Source organism: Pholis gunnellus, assembly GCF_910591455.1.
Source record: "Pholis gunnellus genome assembly, chromosome: 11".
In the NCBI taxonomy this organism is placed as follows: Eukaryota; Metazoa; Chordata; class Actinopteri; order Perciformes; family Pholidae; genus Pholis; species Pholis gunnellus.
Window position 1 is genome coordinate 4,987,101 of NC_136538.1, and position 24,937 is coordinate 5,012,037.

The 24,937-nt window shown below is 43.3% G+C and overlaps 1 protein-coding gene across 1 annotated transcript in view; it reads left to right on the forward strand.

The window, feature by feature from the left end:
• Window positions 1-24,937, forward strand: part of thada (THADA armadillo repeat containing) — an 83,841-nt gene that overhangs the window by 18,606 nt on the left and 40,298 nt on the right. Inside the window, exons 23-28 of the mRNA XM_079168655.1 lie at window positions 3,155-3,287; window positions 6,385-6,507; window positions 6,644-6,766; window positions 6,902-6,993; window positions 14,278-14,367; window positions 19,513-19,644. Coding sequence (XP_079024781.1) covers window positions 3,155-3,287; window positions 6,385-6,507; window positions 6,644-6,766; window positions 6,902-6,993; window positions 14,278-14,367; window positions 19,513-19,644 — 693 coding nt within the window. The remainder of the gene's footprint in view (window positions 1-3,154; window positions 3,288-6,384; window positions 6,508-6,643; window positions 6,767-6,901; window positions 6,994-14,277; window positions 14,368-19,512; window positions 19,645-24,937) is intronic.

Below are 24,937 nucleotides of genomic sequence, written 5' to 3' on the forward strand. Positions count from 1 at the left end.
TCTCCGCTTGGTACAGAGACACTTAGCATATAGACTGGAGGTCGGGGGGGGAACGGCTCGGCTGGTTGTCCAAAGTGAATAAATATATTTCCCGACAACTCCAAAGATCACTAAGCAACACACGCTATCTTATTTGTTCTAATCGGAAATGTAGAAATCATAATTTGGGATTTTAGGAGTTGCATGTTGGGACTATTTCTTGACAAAACAACAGGTTATCCGCCTGCATAGCACCTCTGCTCAGTGTCTGCAGCTGCAGTGCGGGTTGCCAGATACGTCACTAAGCTTCCCTGCACACAAAAGTTGTTCACCATGAAAAAGTTCCACCACATCACTTGTAATGTTGTCGTTTCCGTTTGTTCATGGAGCCGAGGTGTTAGTAGACATACTTTTTAAAGAGTCACGGCTATTAATGAATAGATAAATAAGCTTATTTACTTTCTTGCACATAGTTCGATGAGAAGATTGATATCAACGTCTGCATGCTAATTATGAAGCTGCAGCTGCTTAGCTTAGCAAAGACTGTAAACAGCAACCCTGTAACTTATCTATAATAACTTATAACATGTCATTTTCTCTGCATATCTTTGGGTTTCTCGTAGTTTTTTTCCCCTATTTGGACAGAGCCAGGCTCCCTGCTTCCCCTTGTTTTCAGTCTTTGTGCTAGGCTAGGCTAGGCTAAGCTAAGCTAGCCGGCTGCTGTGCTGTAGCTTCATATTTGTTATCCAGACATTAGGGTTGATATCGATAATCTCTTCAGAATCTTGGGAAGAAAGCAAATTGTTGAACTATTCCTTGAACTGCCAGTTATTTGATAACGGGGATAACATCTTTCAATTTCAAGACATCAGCCTAATTATGTCTGTACTTAAAATGATTGCAGTGAGATTTATTGTGTGTGGGAGAGCAAGTAATGGCCAAATATTTCTAAAAATACAAAAAACAAACCAAAACATTGAGTATTTTTATATTTCAAAGCACTTTCATGGTACATTAAAGAGTAGTAATGGTGGTGGAAATAATCCTCCTGAGGAGAAGGAGTAAATCATCATTTTAATTCTGAACAACAATAAAAAAACCATTCCTCTCTTTCTTGTAGCTCCGTGTTTTCCCTCAGTGGCGTGTTGTGGAAGATGTCTTTGGCCCTGCGGCAGGTGACGAGCCACAAAAACCGTTGCAGCAGTGTTGACTTTGAACCGCCCAGCGCCGAGCCGTTAAAACAAAACTCACTTGTTTTGTTCTCGTGCAGAAACCAGTCGCGCGGCGTGTTGTGTAACAAGGGCGACATTCTAGCGGTTGTGTGGAGTGAGCGCTGGTGTATGTGTGTGTGTGTTTGTTTTCAGGAGGGGAATAGCAGTGTGTGGATGGTATGCAGGCCGTGCGCTGGGGTTATGGGGTGTTGATTGCGGGGTGCTTCACCGCGGCCTTTTGATGCTCTGCTTTGGGATCTGGCTCTGGTGTGTTCCACTGTGTTTGCACTCTCACTGTGTCTCTGTGTCTCTCTTCATTTTCCCCCAATTTCTTCTCCGAATTTCTTTTCCATCTCCCTTCACTTTCTCTTTTTTTTGGTCTCTCTTTAACTTGGTTCCCTGTTAGGGCATGTGCATTTATATCTGGAATTGTTTACAACAGTGTTTCCCAACCTTGTTTTGTCTCTATTTAAACCATTTATCCAGCTAGTTAAACTATTTATCCATTACTTTTATCCAGCTAGTTAAACCACTTATCCATTACTTTTAGCTTTCTATTTGAACTCCTCTTCCATTATTTTAGCTAACTATTCTAACTTTACATCCTTAACCTTTAGCTTTGTATTTAAACCGTTCACCCATGACCTTTTTAGCTCACAATTTAAACCTTTTAATAAATGACTTTCAGCTAGCTATTTTAACTATTCATCCATTACTTTGAGCTGTTTTAACTCCTCTGCTTGCTCACTTAATAGTTGACTTTGCTGAGATGCAGCAGTGATCAGGTCTCGTACTTATGATGGGGATTTAAAAGAGAAATCAAATTGAGCTACTTCGCAATCTTTCTACATCCCCCCCGGGCTACTGCAGTACCCCATGGGGTATTAGCACCCCTGGTTGGTTTACAGTACGTACTGCAAGTATTTGTCATTAAAGAAGTGTGTGTCCCTGCCTTGTCAAGTGTGTGTGTGTGTGTGTGTGTGTGTGTGTGTGTGATGAAGTACTGGAGTGTGTGCGTGGCACTGGTCCTCCACATTGGATTGTTTTAATGTGTCCTCTCCGCTCCGCTGACTCTTGTTAAAACAGCTGCGTCTTACAGAACAGGGCAGAGCTGTTTCTTGTGTGTGTGTGTGTGTGTGTGTTCACCAGACCTGCCCTCAGATCATATTCTTAGCATTTGTCTTAAAATGCTCGGTGTACCCGATGCAGAAGAGGAACATGTGTAAATGTGTCACAAAGTTGTAACGTCAGCCACTTTCAAATAGGTGCACACGAGACCAACGGGCCCACACTTGATACGTTTTGCTGGCTGTGACTTAATAAGAATCAAGTCTTTACAGTGAATGAGCTGATTGATGATCTTTGCACCTCCTAGTTTGTAGTATTTCAAAACTAATCAAGTGCGTTAATGTGTGGTCCATTTGTGGCTCCCTTTTTATGGAAACCTACGTTAAATATGTTTGAAACAAACATGATTTGCAGTCACATCGTCTCGGTGTCTTTAGTTTTTTGGGAGACTGAACTTGATTCATCGCATGAGATTAAAGTCATGCAGTGTGTGCTCTATTCCCATCTTGAAAACATGCATACAAAAAACTGCTAATGGGAATATTAAAAATTGCAACGGACAACTCTGTTGTGTATAGAACATGGTACGTATTCAAAAGTGCACTAATGTATTGTGTTTCACGAAATACAAGTTTTTAAATAAATAGATATGGAACTAGAACCAGTGTTAGTCATTTAATAGTGATTCATAGGATGTGATCATTTTTTTATAGTTTCTTTGATGCAAGCATGTGTGTACAATTACTCACTCAAAAAGAGAAAGCCCCTATTAATTATTTGTGTGTGTGTGTGTGTGTGTGTGTGTGTGTGTGTGTGTGTGTGTGTGTGTGTGTGTGTGTGTGTGTGTGTGTGTGTGTGTGTGTGTGTGTGTGTGTGTGTGTGTGTGTGTGTGTTAGGAGTGGGAGTCCGGCCCTGCAGCAGCTTCCGGCCCGCTGGCTGTCTGAGGTTCTGGAGGAGGTCAAGTCCAGTGACCCGTCTTCTAAGCTGTGTGCCACTCGACGCAGCGCTGGGATACCTTTCTACATCCAGGTGTGTAAGCTCGGCCTTCAAAATGTCAGCACCACGTCCAGGACGTCACCGCCCTGTCCTGGGTTCCATTCCATCATCAGGACAATTTCATGTCAAGTCATGTCGTGTCAATTCGTGTCATGTCAAGTCGTGTCATGTCAAGTCAAGTCAAGTCATGTCAAGTCGTCGTATCAAGTCGTGTCATGTCATGTCAAGTCGTGTCAAGTCAAGTCGTCGTGTCAAGTCGTGTCAATTTGTGTCAAGTCACGTCATGTCAAGTCAAGTCGTGTCAAGTCGTGTCATGTCAAGTCATGTCAAGTCAAGTCATGTCAAGTCATGTCAAGTCAAGTCATGTCAAGTCATGTCAAGTCAAGTCATGTCAAGTCGTCGTATCAAGTCGTGTCATGTCGTGTCAAGTCGTGTCAAGTCAAGTCGTCGTGTCAAGTCGTGTCATGTCGTGTCAAGTCGTGTCAATTTGTGTCAAGTCATGTCAAGTCATGTCAAGTCATGTCAAGTCAAGTCATGTCAAGTCGTGTCATGTCATGTCAAGTCATGTCAAGTCAAGTCGTGTCAAGTCGTGTCAAGTCAAATCGTGTCAAGTCGTGTCAAGTCTAGTCAAATCGTGTCAAGTCGTGTCATGTCATGTCAAGTCATGTCAAGTCAAGTCATGTCATGTCATGTCAAGTCGTGTCAAGTCGTGTCAAGTCATGTCAAGTCGTCATGTCATGTCAAATCATGTCAAGTCGTCATGTCGTGTCAAGTCGTGTCAAGTCGTGTCAAGTCGTGTCAAGTCAAATCGTGTCAAGTCGTGTCAAGTCGTGTCATGTCAAGTCATGTCAAGTCTAGTCTGTAAAATTTGGCAAAAATACAAATTCTACACTCTCGACTGTCACATGAGGTCATGTGGCGGTCAAGGTTAAATCGGGTCACAGTAAAGGTTGTGATATGGAATGTGCATGGACATGGGGAGGGTTAGTGTTAGTGAATGAATGTTGAACCGCTCTCAGACGTTTAGTAACAGAACTCTTGTGTGTGGGATGTTTTGGGTTCCTGTTTACTCCAAAGTAGAGCAATCAGCAGTTCTTGGCATGCCACTGGAGCACTCATGCTGGAAGAACATTTAGTTTCTTAATCCATCTTTTTTTTTCTCACTGACCCACTCGCATAGACAATCATAACACACACGCACACACACTGTCCTTTGGTCGACCCCTCGTAGTCACCGGTCCCGCACACCTCTAACGGCGTGTTGTAATCTTTGACTAAACTCTCAACACTTGACTGACTCAGAGTCTGTTATGCGGCCGCAGCTCGCCTCCCCACTTCCTCTTGATTACTGATATTAAAACTAGACATGACAGAGTTCATGTTGTTATCACAGCGGTGATTTCAGAGTGGGGGCCGCTCTTTCTTGTGATCTCGGGTGGGAGGCGCACCGCTGACCTCACCGACGCGTTTCTTTGTGTGCCCTGGCTGAATTCAGCCAGAACTCGATTCTTCATTTCTTTATTTTGAAAATAGTTTCTCCCGAATGTTAAATAGCGCTACAGCTGAAGGTGAACATGTAAGAACGTGACAAAGAGAACGCGTACGCAGGATTTAAGATGATGATGAAGGAGGGGGGGGGGGGGGAGTGGAGGAGCAGAAGGTGACACCTTGGCAGAGCTGCAGGGCTGCATTCTTTCACACAGAAAGACAAGAGTCAGATCCGGGAAGGCCGACTCCCGCGCTCCCCCTCATGCTGGTCTGCATCAACCTGGGACAGACTTCACAGGAACCGGGCGGGCCCTCCTCTTCCTGTCAATCCCCCCCCCCCCCCCCCCCCCCCCCCCCCCCCCCAAGACTTCATAAGAGCGAGACTGTGCCTCCTCCATCCCTCCCAGGCCGTACTCCTAACCAGAACCCAGGCCAGACACACAGCTGGCTCCCATCAGCTCCCACAGTAGGATACCTCCTTCCTCACGCAGCAGCCAATTGCCGTCACCTCCCTGCTCCCACGTTCCCGACTTATTTCGGTAAAAAAACATGTCGGGCAGTCAAGGGTGAGAGACGAATAATGATTTGATCTTGTTTGAATTGAGCCATAAATCACACATCTGATGTTTTGTCAATTTAAAAGGTGATTTTTCAAGTCAACAAAGTCGCATTTTGTCGTAAAACCGCCGAAGTATGTGATTAGGAAGACGTATCTGAAGCTGAAGCTGCGATACTTGAATAGCGTACATATTTTTACCTAAATACGGTCACATGGGGGACACAGGAAGAGGCGGGACTTTGCCGCTCTAATGTAAGTGGTGTGGAAATGGCATTAAAGATGGTCAGGAATGTTCGTTCAGTCTTCTCATGATTCATAGAGGAGGCCTGTTGATATTTGGGCCGTGATGGTTTGTCGTTTTTAAACACTGCCGTACAGTATATTGTAATGGCTGTTGACAGAGGGTAGACGATACACAGTAGCTTCTCTTTGTTCAAACTGCGTACTGACTTTTATTTAGGATATATTATATAACATTGCATTATTATATTGAGTTTAATGAAACGGTGTCATTTTTATTGTCTTTTTGCATTTGCTTGCAAAAATGAAACCTTTTCACGCTACATCTGAGCTTAACAGGATGACGACATAATACTTTAGGACATATATTTATGTTCCACGATGAGGAACTGAGCAAATGTTCATAATCTCACAATATGAATACCGGGGTGGAATCCAGTAATTGCTGCAGAAAAGCTTCTGCTGTTGTTGAAAAGGTGGGAAAACAACAAGAACGGGGAAAAAACCACAAAACCATCTCGGCCTCAACCGCTGCCGAAAATGACATCGTTTTTGAGGCAGCGGCGGGTTGTGGCTTGAGCCTACAAGTTTGGAAATAAAGAATAGAAGAAGAAGAAGGAATCACAAGAATCTACGATGTAACGGTCAGCGGTCGAGATGCATCGTGGGTAACAGAGGCACCGGGTTTTTGGACCAGGAAGAAGAATGATAATCTTTCTGATGCAGTACTTTAAATCCACAATAGTGCTGTTAGTACCTCCGACATGTTTACGTGTTGTGACTTTCTATCGAACCTACTTTTAAGTCTGCTGTGTTGTTGTTTTCTTCTTTTTATCTCCTCAGGCTCTGCTCTCCTCCGAGCCCAAGTCGTCTAGTTGCAGTCTGCTGAAAATGACCATGAGAGAGCTGATCGCTTTGGCCGTGCCCTCCGCCAGCGGGACCACGGACAGCTCCACCGTCCCGCAGGTTTGACCGCGCACGAGTCCCACACCTAGGCACATCTCACCTGGCAGAGCATTTCATGTGTATGTTGCCGCTGTGATGAGCTCTTAACGTGACCCTGCCGAATGGTTCCATGTTTCCCCGTTGTGCGTCGCCGCAGGTCCACGCTCTGAACATCCTCCGGGCTCTGTACAGGGACACTCGTCTGGGGGAAAACGTCATTCCCTTCGTCTCGGATGGAATGCAGGCTGCCGTGCTGGGCTTCACCTCTCCTGTTTGGGCCGTGAGTTTGGAAGTTTTCTACCTTTTTATTGTTGTCTGACTGATTGACGCGCTCACCGCATTTATATCGATGAGGGTTTGACCCCAAAGAGGAAACACATACACTCTCTCACGGCCTTCTGTTTTTGTTTCCCAGGTGAGGAACTCCTCCACTCTTCTCTTCAGCACTCTGATCACGAGGATCTTCGGGGTGAAGAAGGGGAAGGACGAGCACTCGAAAAAGAACAGGTCTGCTGCTTCTCCCTCGCTCTTAAGCTGCCCCACTAATAACGGTTTAGCTCTCATGTGCGTCAGGGCGGAATGAGATGCTTGCAGTCGAATGGAAAGTGCAAGTCGGTGGTTATCATGTGTGTGATTTAAAAAAAAAAAGGTCCAAATGTCACAATTATTAGTTCAAAAAAGTTCTCAGCAACGACCGAAAACTACTTTCTGTTTTGAAAATTCAAATATCTCAGCTAAACACTAATGTAATAAATGTATATTTTTCTGTATTGAGCATTTCTGAATGTCAAGTTGTTCCAATTATAAATCAGCAATATATATGTATATATATATATATATATATATATATATATATATATTGCTCTAAATTTTCTTTCCATATTTAATTTGAATTAACTAAAATAAGTTGTGAAAGTATAAAAGGGTTTAGAAGATTTTAGAAGTGTATATACTCACTTTACCACTAGAGAATTGACAAAATAAAATAATCAAAAAAACCCTCAAACATTTCACATCAAGACACCAAGACTTTAAGGAACACCGCAGAATAATCCATGCCGTGGTTTGGGATCAAAAACCTTCAACATTCGGAGGTTTTTGCCCGTCAGTCTGGCAATAAGACATCACATTTCTCTGCAGTACATCACCACTCAGCAAAATGACCAAGAAAGCAAACAATTCAGAGGACTTAAAGCATGTGTGGTTGTTTTACACCAGCGGGGGTCACTGTCGTTACATCCCTCCGGCTAAAACACCGGTCAAACCCACCGCTGATCCTTATGCAGATGTCGGGCTCCACTGCTGCTGATCCAGCAGTAAGGAAAGAACTCTGGAGGGAAAGAAAAGAAGGAAAGGCCACTTTTACATGGAAAAATAAAAAAACTAACTTCTCACTCATTATAAAAACACCTGTGACCCATCGGTGCTGTATTGTATTGGGCGACTGTGGCTCAGTGGTAGAGCAGGGTCGTCCCTCTATCAGAGGATCGGTGGCTCGATCCCCGTCACCGCTAGTCCTGCTGCTGTGCCTACGGTGTATGAATGTTAGTCCTGATGGGAAGGTGGCACCTTGCACGGTAGCCCCTGCCATCGGTGTGTGAATGGGTGAATGACGACATGTGTTAAAGCGCTTTGACTGGTCGGAAGACTAGGAAAGGGCTGTACAAGTGTGTCATTAAAAGGACAATTACACACATTACATTACAGTCATTTAGCAGACGCCTTTATCCAAAGCAACTTACAATAAGTGTATTCAACATAGGTACATGCAGAAAGTCTGGTCTTATGAGGGCTGGAAATGTTTATTTCTTTCTTACATTATTGTCTGGGGTACAAAAATGTACTTTGTCGCACAGTTTGGGAATATTGTTGTAACAGCATTCAGACCATTCGGCACGAAAAGGTGTCAGTCAGAAGTCAAGGTGATGATAATTCAACTAAACTTTGATTAATCTGCTGATGGATAATCAGTAGACACTAAATCTCAGTCAGTTCGTCATTGTTGTAGACGGACATTACGCTGATAAACCGGACTCCCTCTTGTCGGCCGTGTGCTTTTTTTAAAAATTTTGGGTGTAAAATTTCACCTGAAATTCCACAGTCACAATCGGCAGCAACACAGGTGGTAAAATGCATTTTCAGGGCAAAAGTTTTGAGATTTACCAGAAACGTACAAATCCCAAATCCACTAACCCACATGTCCCAAATGATCTGCCTGTCGTGTCGATTATCATTTTGTTTGAGGAGCCGTCGGCTCTCGTTTCGGTGGAGAAGGATTAAACCGCTTGGTCAAAATGAGGTGGAGTTGTCCAAATGAAGGAATCCACTCCACGGTCACACTGTCTCAGTTTTAGTTGGAAGGTTATCAGTTGTTTGACTGCTTTGCTGTCAAGGATTGTCTAGAAAAGTTATGCGGGATAGGTGGAGCTAAGCACTAATGCTGCAACAGGTTCCATAGGTTTGCATAACCACAGATTATTAAAGATTAATTGGATGCTGCAGCATACACGTTTTTCTCCCCAACATGTATGTTTTATTTGGTGGTATCACAAAGTGTATCGGCTCCGTTTTTTCTATTCTTTATTTGCACAAAAATTGTTTCTAGACACTCAAAGAAATGTCTGTTCCACATATTGACATATTGAAATACCAAATACCTGCAAAACCGCTGACATTGAACAGCCTCACCTACAATGTTTGCCATGCTAACACGCTAAACCAAGATGGTGAACATGGTAAACATTCCATCTCCTCAACATCAGCATGTTAGCATTGCGTTAGCCTTTAGCTGATAGCACTGCTGTGCAGTAGAGCCTCGCTGAGCTGTTAGCATGTAGACAGTGGGGTAACTTCTACCCAGATTTCAGAAATATCCAAGCTTCCCAGCCGTAATTATGACTTGGTAGGTTGACCACAACGATATTTACATTTAACTCTGATATGACATGCTGCATGATATGCTAATGCTAAGCTTAGCTAACAATGTAGAATAGTGAACATGGTAAATATTGTACCTGCTAAACATCAGCATGTTCGCATTGTCCCTGTTAGCATGCTAATACGAACCAAATACCCTTCTGGGTTCAGATGTGATTTTCTAAAATGTTTGGTTACAAAATAATATTAACATATTATGTCTCAAAAATATTCTTTCCTTTTTTTAAGCAAAAATCTACACAGTATATTTTCTCTTAACTTTTCTCTATCAATATAAAGACTTTATTCCTGAGGCGGAATGTATACTATGCATAACAATGCATACTTCAGACAGTTGTGATCGGAGCTTGCTGTTTGAAAAGAGCATCTATTTAAATGCATCACAACTTTACTGTTCCGCAAAGTATCCATGCATTCCTACATGCTAGCATTAGCATTTAGCTCAAGGCATGAGTGTGCCTGTAAGTAGAGCCTGTTAGCATGTAGACTCTAAGTCTTGTTAAACCTGTTAAATCTCTGCTATTTGGAAATGTAAAGATGCATAGTGACCTTGTACAGCCATAGACTGTATATAAGAAGTGGACGTAGACCCATTGGTTTGTGGACTGTCGTTATGAAGCCTCGAGTTTGGCATGTTAGCCGTCGCCATCTTGATTTTTTGCAACCAGTGAACGGAAGTGACCATATTTGGACTGCGGAGGAGACACATAGAGATGCCGTCTATGGCTTGGGGAGAGCTCTGTCAATCAAAAGATAGCCCCGCCCTAAAGCATACTCCGCTTTATGGTCTATTTTAATGGGACAATATTTTACAAAATGAACATCATGCTGTAGTAAAAAAGACTTGAAACTAGAGATTGAGATCATAAACTCATGTTTATAATGTTTACTGAGGTAATAAACCAAGTGAGAAGTAGTCATTTTCTCATAGACTTCTATACAACCAGCCTTCTTTTTGCAACCAGAGGAGTCGCCCTCTGATGGCCGTTAGAAAGAATGCAGGTTTAAGGCACTTCAGCATTGGCTTCACTTTTCGGAACCGGAGGTTGCCGCCTGTGTACACCATGAAACCATAGTATACAAAAGGTTTCTATGATTGATACGTTGCTAGCCCCTGTTAGAACCAACGGAGTGATTCAGAGCACATCAAAACAAACACGAACGATATTGTGCATGTTCTGTAGTTGTACTGAGGTCTACGTTGAGCACAGAAGTGATTTGTTAACCCGCAGGGTAAAGTTTCACAGGGCTGGTGCCTTGTTCCAGGAAGCTCCGTCTGGTTCCCTTCACTGTATTTCGATTGGCCCCTGAATACTCTTAACCGAGCCAAGGCTGCTCCTGTTTATCTTGACTGTTTTCACTTGTTTTTAGTCCGCTGTCTCTGCCTTTGTATAGCTGTCGGTTAGCCGTGTGGGGTTCTTTTTATATGCATGCGGCAGGGTGTATGTGCTGTGATTAATGACAAATAGAAAACTAGAATTTAAACTCCCAAGTTGCACTTTACTGTTTTAATATATATATTTTTAGTTTATGAGTCATTATTCTATATTAACAGTGCTCTTGTAGGATGTCTTTTGTCATTGCAGTAAACCTCATCGCATCGCCCTGAATTACAGAACTATGCGTGTACGAGCGAGAACAGCTTCTGTGTCTCTGAGAGTTTTCGCTTGTAGTATGTCTGGTTTCTGTTATTACTATTTACTGTGATTTCCCGCAGCAGAAAATGCATCGTGACAGCTCGTCTGCTCTGATATTTGGCTGCGTGTTCGCTCGGCCTCTTGCTCCGCCGAATGAACACGTAGTCCCCCCCCCCACCCCACACACACACACACTGGTTTATTTACAGCATTGTGTGTGTATTTTGTGTGTTTGGGAGGACGAAACTTCTCGCTGTCTGGGAGTATTTCAGCTGTGTATTTTTACACCGTTACTTCCAAAGTCCAGACGTGCTGTTTGCTTGTTGGGTCGTTGTCTCGTTGAGCTCGGGCTCCTCCGCGCATCGATGTCGATCCGATATGGTCGCTGAGATGAATGCGTTTGTAAACAAAGCCGAGAGAGAGAAGATTGCTCTCTGCATTCCGACTGAAGCCTCCAGCTTTATCTCCAGCCTCCACTCCTCACTTTTCACTTAGTGCACATGCATAACTGTCCATATTGATGTTACTTAAATGTTTTTCATGGCTTTCTTATTTTCCTTCTTTTACGTTATTAAAAGTCCACAACGATAAAATTCTCCTTTTACGCATCCTGCTTAAATTAAAGAGCTCGTTGTGACTGCTTTATATACAGCTTGATAGTTTTATCCAGTTGTCACAGTTGGTCTGTGACAAAATAGTTTATTCTGTTTTCGGACTTTTCTTTAATCTTGGCTTTTTTTGTGAAATATTGTCTATTTTATTTTATATTTTTTACCTTTTTTGGGGTCTTGACCAGTTATTTAAACTAGGCAGCAACCTCTGGTTCTGAAGAGAGAAGCTGATGCAGAAGTGTCTTAAAACTTTTATTCTCTCTACTGACCAGCAGGGGGCGACATCTCTGGTTGCCAAAAGAAGTCAGATTGTATGGAAGTCTATGGGAAGATGACCCTTTACTCACTTGATTTCTGACCTCAGTAAACATTGCAAACATGAGTTTATGGTCTCAATCTCTAGTTTTAAGTCTTCTTAAATACAGCATGATGTTCATTTAGTAAATTATGGTCCATTTAGAGTCAAACAGACCATAAAGAGTATGCTTTAGGGGGGGCTTACTGTGATTGACAGTATACGGTATCTCTACGTCACTCCTCCCCATTCCATATATGGTAACTTCCATTCACTGGTTGCAAAAAGTCAAGATGTTGACGGCCAAATGTACGACACCCTGTGGTGTAGAAGAATTACAAATACACAAACTAGGTACACAACGCACAAGTAAATGCACTTAGCTGCTTTCCTCCGCCACACTTGATTTAATAAACTTCTGTGTATACATTCTGAAAACTTACTTTGTGCAACAGCTAATCAAAAGTAATGCAGTTCACACACACATACACACACACACACACACACACACACACACGTACACAGACACAGCTGCAAGCCCACAAACATGACCAGGCCTTTTCACTTACACCCCTCCTCTCTCCTCTGTGACCCCTCCCTCTTTTTACTCCGTCTAATCTGCTCCGACACAACCTCCGACCTTTGACCTCCAGGCAGCAGAGTCTTGTCAGGCCGAGAGACTCTCATTAGAGAGAGCGCACACACACACACACACACACACACACACACACACACACACACACACACACACACACACAGTGAGAGTGTGTGTAGTTCTCCTCATGTGTCACATCCAGGTTGAAAAAGGGTTTTTAAAACCTACACGCACGACTCACTTTCATACCATGACAGTGCTTGCTGCTAACTTGAACCAGAGAGAGAGAGAGAGAGAGAGAGAGAGAGAGGGGAGAGGATAGAGGAGAGAGAGAGAGAGAGAGAGAGAGGAGAGAGAGAGGAGAGAGAGAGAGAGAGAGAGAGAGAGAGAGAGAGAGATGAGAGAGAGAGGAGAGAGAGGAGAGAGAGAGAGAGAGAGAGAGAGAGAGAGAATATATATGCACACCGTCAGTCCAGAATCGACTGAGGCAGTTATGCGACCTCTCCAGGCTTGTGATCATGCGCTTGGCAGGACCAGACCTCTCCCCTTCAGGAGCGACTTGATTTAGACGGCACAGACTTAAATCCCAAACTTTATTGGCCCTGAGGCTGAATGGCGGTCGCTGCAGCGAGACCGCCAGCGCTAAAAATATAAAAAGTTGTCTTTTTATTGACTGTTGCGTGCGCGTGAATACGCGAGGCCGTAGCACCACGGCCCAGTATATGTGTCCGCGCCCGCACACACACACATTTGTGACTGTTCGTTTCCGGCTGTAGCTGGCGAAGCAGCAAACAGAGAGGCTGGATTTGTTTAGGTAGAGACGTCTCTGGCACCAGACCAGGCTTTATCAGGATCAGTGTGCTCTCTCTCCATCCGCTCCCACTGCTGTTTCTCGTTGCATCACTTTTATGAGGAACATAGGAATTTAATCACGACTATCGGGTCATTTAATTTAGCTGAAATTCAAGTAAATCAGCTCGTACTCCCCATTAATTCCGCTCTCTGTTGACCGTGATAGTCTCAGCCTCTGCAGAGACGTGTTGCATTGTTACACAGTAGACACGGCTGCTTCTTTCTAACAGTAACGGGATTGTTAATGCTTGTTGTTTTTAAATCCATTTCACTGCCTCACAGCCTTGACCAGTTTATTGTTATGAAGATCAACGGCCACCGTGAGGCTTTGTGCTTTTGCGTAAAATGTCTGGAAATGGATTGTTATGAAATGTTGTACAGACATCCACCTCAGGATGAAATGACGTTGGTGACTTTTCATTTTGCGCATTCAGCTGGTCTACATTTTTAAATAATCTTTTACTTTGGTTTATGACCAGATTCCTGTAAATGTACAAAAAACAACGAATGAACATTCCCATCAGCCTCAGTTGTTCCATGTTTAGTGCTAATTAGCTAATCTTAGCATGCTAACTAAAATGATGACCATGCTAAACATTATACCTACTAAACAGCATACCATTATTGACTTTATGAGCATGTTAGCATTTAGCACAGAGCCTCTCATAGCCAGTGGCATGGTTGTGAAAATAATTGTATTCAGTTATTAGAAACTTCTTTAAGCCTTAAAACTTAAGCATGGAACCGTTACTATAAACTACGGAGCCCCGGAAGTCCCAAAATACGATTTAGAAGGTAAACAGAGGGGCTATTTGATTATTACCCTATTTATTCTTCATTATTCTCTCCATCTCTCTCCATCAGGATGACGGGCCGAGAGTTCTTCACTCGTTTTCCGGCTCTCTATCCGTTCCTCCTGAACCAGCTGGAGGAGGCTGCAGCCACGGTGGAAAGGTGAGGTGGTCCTCCTCTGATGAACACACATACACACACACACATATGCGCTCCACATTCAGCCCAATGCCGTGGCTTTTCACACCCCCATGTCCCATTACAGGCTTTATTTCTTAGTTCATTTAAGCCCTATGGGAGCGCTTTCTGCTTGTTTTATTAAACTGTGGTGTTCTTTAGTGCTGGCAGGAGAGACGAGGAGGAAGAGTCGAAGTTTGTGCAACTTTTCGTCAGATTGTGGGAACATGAACTATGAACTGTTTTCTCTAATCGAGTAGCATTGTGTGGGCCTTTTTTTTCTCTCCAAAGTATCACTTTCTCAACTATTTGCTCAAAGAATAAGACTTTACGACGGAGTAAAGTAGATGTCTCGTCGGGATTTAGTTTAGTTTTTTTCCCCCCCTTGGCTTCATCTTCGTCAGCTCAGTTCAAACTCCTTCATTACCCGTCTAGCAGCTCCCCAGGCGGCCTTATCTTAATATGGATCCAATTAATTGAACGCTCTCTGAGACCGGCTCTTTCGCAATTCCCCTCACTGCCTTCGACCCCTTGTTAAAAAACATTTGCAGATTTTCCCACGGAACCAGATCTCGGCCGTCCGACTTCCCACATCGACTCGACGCATCGCGCCACCCGACCGACCGCACAGCACTGTAGCGACGTGCTGCAGGACAGGAGGCAGGAGAGCTGCTGTTAGTGGTTTATGGAAGTCAAGAGTACAAGAGCATTCCCGGAATGGGTCACAATACAACGCTCATACTTTGTCTTGACCTAAAACCAGACTAAGATAGTCACGGTTTTCGGTTATTTACCATCTGAACCCCCAAGCAGTTTCAGTTTGTCCGTCCGTCTGGTCCGGACGTGGATGTAAACTGCAACTGTCGGCTGACGGTAGTTCTAGTTTGCCCCCGTTACATTTTACTCACTGTTCTTTCTCTACAATGTGTAAAGTCATGCTAGAAGTAGAGAGAACTACAAAAAAAAGTTATTTAAAGAAAATACTAAAATCAGAAAACAAAGGAGTCTATGCATCCAACATTTTTCCAAGTGCCCACAAATGTTCCCAATATTGGTGGTGGTGGTGGTGGGTGGGGGGGGACCACACGCTATACATAATATGCTTACACTCTCTTGTCGTCTTTGTTTAGCAGCCTGCAGTTCATTTCTGTCACGTGACTTTTAGACCGACAGTCGAGTCATTCTAGGCTTCCCAGTTGCGCCGAAGAACGCAGAATGAAATGTTTTTCACGGGATCTGGTTCTTGCAGTTTTATTTTAGTCTAAACTTTAAATGAGTTAAAGTGATGTTGATGAAATATCACTGTTTTAAGCTCAGCTTTGCTTATGTTTCCTCATAGCTAAGGAGGCTACTTGTTGTTTGCACATTCTCAGATTCCTGCTGTTATCATCTCAGTGTAGCAAATGTAAACAGGTTTATCTCTGAAACTATTTCAGGTCAGTGCCCACATGTGAAACTGCTGCACAGTCTTATCGGCCGCTGCGTTCACTTCCAGAGAAAACGGTTTTCTCACATCATATTCCAAGTACCTTTCTGTAATTCCCCAAACAAAGCTGCTGATTTAGTTGTCTGCCAGTTGACTAAATGGCAAACTTAAGCTTTAGTTTACTTTAGGGCTTCTTCCCTTTCACTGCTTTCTGAATGAAGAACACAAACACTTAAGGTCGGCGTTCTGTTTCCACTCTCTTTTAAAAATAGCTTTTACACCAAACACCTGGGGACTGGAGGTGATTGAGGAGTTTTGGGGAGAGAGGGCGGACATTCGCGGAAGAGCTCTACGTGAGATTTGAGATCGTCATTAAATGCCGCGGAGTCTCTTTCATCAAGTGTTTCTGCCTCCAGCTGTATCCCAACGAGGCCTAATATGTCCCGCCTCTCTGACATCACATCCTGTCCCGTTGTGCTCGACTAAACTGTGACGCTAAACACATCGGACTTCTTACTAATTGGGCTGTGATTACATTTCCCAGATTGCAGATGTATGACAATCCCAGCAGATTGTTCTGTGTGTGTGTGTGTGTGTGTGTGTGTTATTGTTGAATGGAGTCATGAGAAGCATGGAGAGGTTTTCCCTTGTTATGGGAGGATATTTTCCCTGGTTATCAGAGGATATTTTCCCTTGTTATAGGAGGATATTTTCTCTTGTTATAGGAGGATATTTTCTCTTGTTATCAGAGGATATTTTCCCTTGTTATAGTAGGATATTTTCCCTGGTTATAGGAGGATATTTTCCCTGGTTATAGGAGGATATTTTCCCTTGTTATAGTAGAATATTTTCCCTTGTTATAGGAGGATATTTTCCCTGGTTATAGGAGGATATTTTCCCTTGTTATAGGAGGATATTTTCCCTGGTTATAGGAGGATATTTTCCCTTGTTATAGGAGGATATTTTCCCTTGTTATAGTAGAATATTTTCCCTTGTTATAGGAGGATATTTTCCCTTGTTATAGTAGAATATTTTCCCTTGTTATCGGAGGATATTTTCCCTGGTTATAGTAGAATATTTTCCCTTGTTATAGGAGGATATTTTCCCTTGTTATAGTAGAATATTTTCCCTTGTTATAGGAGGATATTTTCCCTTGTTATAGTAGAATATTTTCCCTTGTTATCGGAGGATATTTTCCCTGGTTATAGTAGAATATTTTCCCTTGTTATAGGAGGATATTTTCCCTGGTTATAGTAGAATATTTTCCCTTGTTATAGTAGAATATTTTCCCTTGTTATAGGAGGATATTTTCCCTTGTTATAGGAGGATATTTTCCCTGGTTATAGGAGGATATTTTCCCTTGTTATAGGAGGATATTTTCCCTTGTTATAGTAGAATATTTTCCCTTGTTATAGGAGGATATTTTCCCTTGTTATAGTAGAATATTTTCCCTTGTTATCGGAGGATATTTTCCCTGGTTATAGTAGAATATTTTCCCTTGTTATAGGAGGATATTTTCCCTTGTTATAGGAGGATATTTTCCCTTGTTATCAGAGGATATTTTCCCTTGTTATAGGAGGATATTTTCCCTTGTTATAGGAGGATATTTTCCCTTGTTATAGTAGAATATTTTCCCTTGTTATAGGAGGATATTTTCCCTTGTTATAGGAGGATATTTTCCCTTGTTATAGTAGAATATTTTCCCTTGTTATCGGAGGATATTTTCCCTGGTTATAGTAGAATATTTTCCCTTGTTATAGGAGGATATTTTCCCTTGTTATAGGAGGATATTTTCCCTTGTTATCAGAGGATATTTTCCCTTGTTATAGGAGGATATTTTCCCTTGTTATAGGAGGATATTTTCCCTTGTTATCAGAGGATATTTTCCCTTGTTATAGTAGAATATTTTCCCTTGTTATAGGAGGATGTTTTCCCTTGTTATAGGAGGATATTTTCCCTTGTTATAGGAGGATATTTTCACCATAGACACTGCTAAATTTCTGCTGCTAAAGTTTGAGTGGTTTTATTAACACCAAGATAAAGTACTCAAGCATATATAAAACTCACTGAACCTTTTGGGGGAGTTGATCTCCACTTTATTCATCCTTTTAAAGAGCTGGACTCTTGACGGTGGGACAAGAAGGAGTAAAACAGATCTGAAGGCAAAGCAATGGCCCTACTCCCTATTAGATACCCGATATTCAAACAGTCATTTTCCTGTCTTTATACTGTAGTCGGGAGGTTTTATTTCCTCCATTTCCCTCCGGTCTTCCTTCACTGCGAGTGTGTCAGAGTGAAACTGTGAAACCGCTGGCAGAGATGGACGGTTTCCATTGCGACTCAGTTGGCAGCGACAGTGTTTGGATGGAGGAGGAGAGGGAGCTCAAGGGAGGGCGAGGAGATGACTGTACCGGAGTGTGGGTGGCTTTAGATGTGTAGGAATGCAGCCCTGCTACATTTTGATTTGGAATTTTGATTATGCGTGATAGTTATGGGGATGCACTAAAATACAGTGTGAGCTAGAGCTAGCAGGCGCTTATCTTAGCTTAGCCTGGTTTAACTTAGTTAAGCCTAGTTTAGCGTGAAGAGTGTAGTTACAACACACTCCAATTTCAAGTAAAAACCACAACTTGTGCTTGCGTACATTCAAGGTACTAGTTCTTTACTCAAGTGTTTCGATTTTATGCAACTTTTTACTAATATTGTACTTTTTACTCCACTACAGTTGTCGGTCAGATTTAGTTACTTTTCAGATGACCACGTTTCTATAGATGTGTTGATAATGAATTTGAAAGTTTGTGACGAATACTGAAGGGGTGAAGTGTTCCTTTTAAGCTTTTAGAAAATTCTCCTACTTCCTAATCTAAACTACTTAAAAAGCCTCTTGGGTCAGCTGGACGATGCATCGTCACAAAGCTGAAAACATGAGAAGTTGACTTTTTAGAGACCTGTTTTATTACAGGACAGTGATCGTATAGAACATGATGCATTGCTGTAGCTTGAACTAACCAACAGTATATAAAGGAGTTAATATGAGCACAACCTTAAACATCTATAAAAGAAAACCAGCATATATAATAGTAAAACACTGAAAAATACGGACTACTTTTCACACTTTCAGTACAATATGCTGATAATACTTTTATGCTTTTACTAAGTACGGTTTTGATGTCTGACTTTAACTTGTAGGGGAGTGTTTTCACAGTGTGGTGATCTGTATACGCCTTCCACCACTGGTCTTAATAGACCTTAAACTTATTTTATACTCATCTTAGTGAAGCCTGTGCGAAGTGCGCGTCATACACGAAGGCTCCACAAGTGGATGTGACTCAAATATTCACTGATGAAAGCACTTCAAACATGTCGGAGGATTTTACAAAGAAGGCCGATTGTTTTTAGAAACTGGTGGATCTTCCACCTGCGTTTATTTTTGATGCATTTAATACTTGACTTCTTCCATTACAGGGCTTCTATAAAGGGAATAAAGTAGTCCTTGAATATGAGAATGAGTTTAGAGTTCATTACAATCGCTCCTCAGCATTGTGGAGGTTGGTTTATGGCGTTCTGCCGGTTGCACTCGTTGTCTTCTTGATTCTTCGCAGCGCGTTTTTGCTGGATCGCCTTCTGGCGCGTCGGAGAATAATGCAACGAACGGTGTTGCACTGTTAAAATCTAACTGTTTATCTGTGTGTGTGTGTGTTTAGTGTCAGCGGTCAGGTGAAGCTTCACCCCAGTCTGTTCCTTCTCCTGCTGGTGCTCAGTCGACTCTACCCTTCCCCCATGGACGGATCCTCCTCACCTCTGGGACTCGCTCCTTTCATGCCCTTCATCATCAGGTGAGTGTCAATGCTACACACACACACACATACACGTATACATATACATCATAGATCACCCCTCCATCATTAAAGAGTTGAAGGGTCCTCAAAGATGTATTTCATCTCCTAGAGTCCTCATCAGCTGCCTCCTCCCTCGCGTCGTCACTACCGACGAGTGTTTTTACAGTCGGCTCCAGCGCTTCTATAAAGGCTAAAAAGAAACACTATCACGGGAAAACAGTTCTATCGCACCGGAGAGGGTCACACACCTGCTCTCCCAGCCTCGATAAACCTCTCAAAACACGGTTTCTCTGAGCCAGAACTTCGAAGTATAGAGCAATCACCAAGACAAAACACCTGCAGTCAAAACATTTGTGCGTTTTGTTTGCACAGGTGCCTCTTCGTCGTTTACATGAACTTGTGTCTGTACTGTTTTTCTGACGTCACCAAAGAATCCAGTTCATGCATCACCGAATAAAAAAAACTGACTAAAAGTAAGAAACCTTTTGTCCGTTTCTGCACACTTGAGTCAAAACTCCTCTCTAGTCTCGAGTCTAGTCTCTGCGGCGGGTTTCTGTGTTGTTGCCGGCCCGTGTCACGGTGGGCGATTAGATTTTTTCCCAAACTTTACACTGTATACCTTTGTACACCATTAGATAAAATAACTAATAACACATTTGCAAAGTGTTTTTTGCCATTGAAGGAAAAAACACACAGATTGAAGCTCAGGTTTGGAGATGTCGCTTCTAGCATCACCTTGCACGCCAACAAACACAGCTGGTGATGGAACGCCGGCAACGTTGGTGTCAAAATGTGATCTTCCTCACGTTCAAAACAAACAAATGTAAAACATATAATATAGCACCATGTGACCAAAAATGCTTTCATGAGTGTAAAAAGCTTTTCGTTTTGAGGTTCAGGCTCAACACAGTTTGTTTTTTACACCCGGACTGTGCTGAGGCCTTGAGGTCGGAACGCTCCACTGACGCTTTAGATAACAGCAGTTGTGTGGGTATTTGTTCATCCGTGTGTTTATAACTGCATGTGTTTGTAGTTGGTAAATGTTGGTATGTCAGTATATTATTGTAGTGTGCTTTGTGAGTAGATGTCGCTTAGGGGGGTTTGGTTGTTTCTTTTGGATGATAAACCTGTTTGTCTGCTGCTCCTTCCTACAGCTGACTGAACTTATCCGATTGTTGAACAGCTCCTTTGCTGTTTATCCACGTGATGGTTGTGTTCAGCCTCTGTAGCAGCTGTACTTGCATAGCGCTTTTCTTCCGACCAAAGCACTTTATCACTACATGTCATTCGCCCATTCAGACCCCCATTCATACACATTCATGATGGCAGGGGCTTCCATGCAAGGTGCCACCTGCCCATCAGGACTAACTAACACATCGACATGGAGGCACTGTCTATATTTACGACCCTGCGTTCGTACTGTTTGCCTAAATGACAGTTTATAAGTTGACTAATGGAAAGTGAAGTGAGATCACAGAGGGGCTGGGCTGTAAAAACATGAACCTTTTGGAGCTGCAAATGTGCAAAGTTGCCTAAAATAGCCGCAGAATTTATATTTATAAGTGGACGTAGTCATTGTGACGTCACCCAATGTTTTGTGGACAGTGGTTTTGTCAATCACAAGGTAGCCCCGCCCTAAACCATACCCTGCTTTATGGTCTGTTTGACTCTAAATGGACCATAATTTACTAAATGAATAAATAATTTACATGCTGTATTGAAGACTTGAAACTAGAGATTGAGACCATAAACTCATGTTTACAATGTTTACTAAGGTAATAAAACAAGAGAGAAGTAGAGTCATTTTCTCATAGACTTCTATACAACCAGAGGAGTCGCCCCCTGCTGGCCATTAGACAGACTGCAAGTTTAAGGCACTTCCGCATTGGCTTCACTTTTTCAGAAGTTGCCGCCTGAAAAATAATCAATAAATTCTTCCGAATCACTTGCTCCTAGTCACTGATGAACTCAGAATCAGAACCGTTTTATTGCCAAGGAAGTTAGCACCTACAAGGAATTTGTCATGGCGATCACAACTGATCTACCAGCATTTTTACTTGAACAAATCAGTCATGCAGTGAAATCTTAAAGTAGCTCCTCTTGGAACCCGCCTCTTGTGAGCGCAGCTAACCGGTCGATAGCTTAGACTCTGTCTTGCTGGCTCACTCTCACTGTCAGAGAAGGTATGCCGCACACTCACCCACCCAAATGAAGCCCACATGTTGGAGATGTTAAATATAGACCCAGGCTCTAACTTCTTTGGCTCTGGCTGTGTTACTCTTCACCAAGCCCCCCCACCCCCCCCCACTGCTCATCTTCCCCGGTGCGTGTGCGGACGTGTCTGATGAGGAGTGCCGACGACTGTCAACCCCCCCTTCGTCGTCGTCGTCGTCGTCTCCCCCCCCCACCCCACCCTCCACCTCCTCATGTGATCTGACCCGCCACCTCCAAGGATCAAATGTAGCTCCTCCGTTGACAGGACGGAGCATGGGGCCTAATAACTCTTGTATCCGTGTCACAGTCTTCAAATCCTCCAATCCCCCGCAAGATCTTTTGACATTCTTCGCTGCCGCGCGTCACACCTGGACGGGTCATGACGGAGAGAGTGACGATGATGACGGCAAAGAGGGGGAGGCTGACGACGGGCAGACAGATTTGTTCTAGATTGATGGCTGCTTTAATCCATTTTTACAGCCGGTCTTATCCCCTCCAATTTCCCTCCTTCTTCTCCCTCGTTCTCCCTCTGCCCGAGATATTTCTATGAGATTTACGTCCTCTGATATCCAGCCCAGGCATCTCTCCTCGCCCTCCCTGCTTCACTCCTTACCTTTCCTCACTGACTCATATCTCATTTCTTGTAAAAGGGCAACGGTGGTGCACATAAACCAAAGTGAGGCTTCATAAAGGACATTTCCTTCCCAATATTATCATTTTGTGGGCTTGCGTGGACACTGACTGAGGACAGCTGAAGACATCGTAAACATTTCAAAATGTAAACTGTCAAACTGTCAAACTGCGGCCACCAGCGTTTAGAATAACTAACAGAAGTTCAGCTTTGGCACGTTGTTATTATTAACCAAGACTCTCGTCCAGTTTATCGTAGCCTTAACGTTGTGTTTATATTTTATTCCAACAGCTTTATACCTCAAAGCAGACACTTATTTCATATTTTCAAACGTGATGTTTTGTTCACTATTATAGATTTAACTACTCATGGATCTATAAATTAATCAAAATCAGTTCAGTAGAATAATTAGTCATCCTGGTGAAAAGTGGTGCAATATACAGTATATGCGTTGAACAACTCAAGCAATTGGAAGACATCGCTTTGGCCTCTGGAACGAAAATGATTTGCTTTCATAAACTTCGGGGCTGTATGCAGATGTCTGTGTGGACCCCTTGCAGATGTGAACCAAAGACTGTGTATAGGAAGTGGAAGACGTCACCCATTGGATTGTGGACTTCGGTTTTGAAGTCTCTAGTTTGGCATTTTGGCCATCGCCATCTTGTTTTTGTGCAACTAGTGGACCGAAGATTTGGACTGCAGAGGAGTGACATAGAGACGCTGTATAAGTCTCTGGTACCTGTCAATCACTGTAGCCCCGCCCTAAAGCATACTTTATGGTCTATTGACTCTAAATGGATCATAATTTACTAAACATCATGCTGTATTGAAGAAGACTTGAAACTAGAGATGCACTCATGTTCACAATGTTTACTGAGGGAATAAATCAAGTATGAAGTAGTCATTTTCTCATAGACTTCTATACAACCAGAGGAGCCGGCCCTATTGCCGTCACTTTTCCGAATGGGAGCTTGCCGCCTTATGTGGACAGATGAAAAAATGCAAAGTTGCGTATGTTTTATACTCCCACCGGGGAACCTGAAACATTTTCAAATTGTACACATAGTGATCTGACCGTAAACAAAACCATTGAAAGTCACACAAAGTAAAAGGAGGATCGTGCTCAGCTACATCCTGTCCGTATGAATGAATGAATGTATGAAGCAAAATGACTTTAACTACGTCACCACTTCCCCTCCTAACATTCCTCAGTGACGGACTCCGTTTGCTCGGCCTCGTTTAGCCGGCGTGCTACAGTACCGGCCTCTGCGGTGGAAATAATTCTCCCAGCGCCCCTAAATGAGGCGCAGATGAGTCTGGCCCATGCCAGTCAAGTCAGTCTGCAGCTGACCCCACAGGGGACGGCCCGCTTTCTAAAATTACACCCTTCCAAACTGTCATTTCCGTTCGCAAAAGTGTTTCAATGGGGACAAATTAGCGCGGATAGTTAACATATGGGCCCCAAATGGGCCGGGAGGGGTGGAGGGCGAAGAATGGACATAGATTTTGGTCATTAGACGTGTGTGTCTGTGTGTGTGTGTGTGTGCGTCCCTGTTTGTGTGTGAGAACGCTTGTGCACATAAATTCACTTGTACAGGCGCACAGAGCTCAGGAATGCAAACTGTTGTCTGTGTTTGGTGCAGGGTTCTCGGGGTGTGTGTGTGTGTGTGTGTGTGTGTGTGTGTGTGTGTGTGTGTGTGTGTGTGTGTGTGTGTGTGTGTGTGTGTGTGTGTGTGTGTGTGTGTGTGTGTGTGTGTGTGTGTGTGTGTGTGTGTGTGTGGGACGCTCACAGCTGGTGGAAAAACATTTGTTGTCAGTTGACTTGTTGCTCCAAACAGTCCTCTCTTTGTTGAAGTCCATGTTGATTTCAGGCCTCTTGTCTGCCAACACAAACCTCGTCCTCCTTGGACTTTCGCCCCCCCCCCCCTTCCCGTACGGTCTTTGCTGTGCCCCCATGCGACCTGTATTCAGTGTCAGTCTGCTGAAGACCGTTGAGCTGCTGTCCTGGCAGCACCTCAGGAGCTGCTACGGTGTCAGCCTTAACGGAGGTTCAGGTTATTCAGAGGAGTCGACCTTGAGCTGCAGCTCGCCGTGTGTCTGCGAGCGGTAAAGGCAGATCTGTTGAGATCGCCTCCTTCCTGACTACAGCGACTTGTTCTTTAGGTCTGCCCCCCCCCCCCATCTCATTCAGGTCCCGGCCGTGTCCTTCCCCTCGTGTCACTTATGGCGGTGTTATGACATTGGATAAGGAAAGACTATCGGCTTGTAAACAAGTTTAATTTTAGCCGGCACTCGTGGGTAGCTGGCCTTCACCGGTAGATACTGTAAATTACGAGTGTGCGTTTTTTATGTGTGAAGAAAGAGAATATATGTGGGGCAAAGAGACAACTTGGAGTAGATTATTTTCTTTATAGCGATGGTCGGGTGTATCAGCCATCTGCTGGC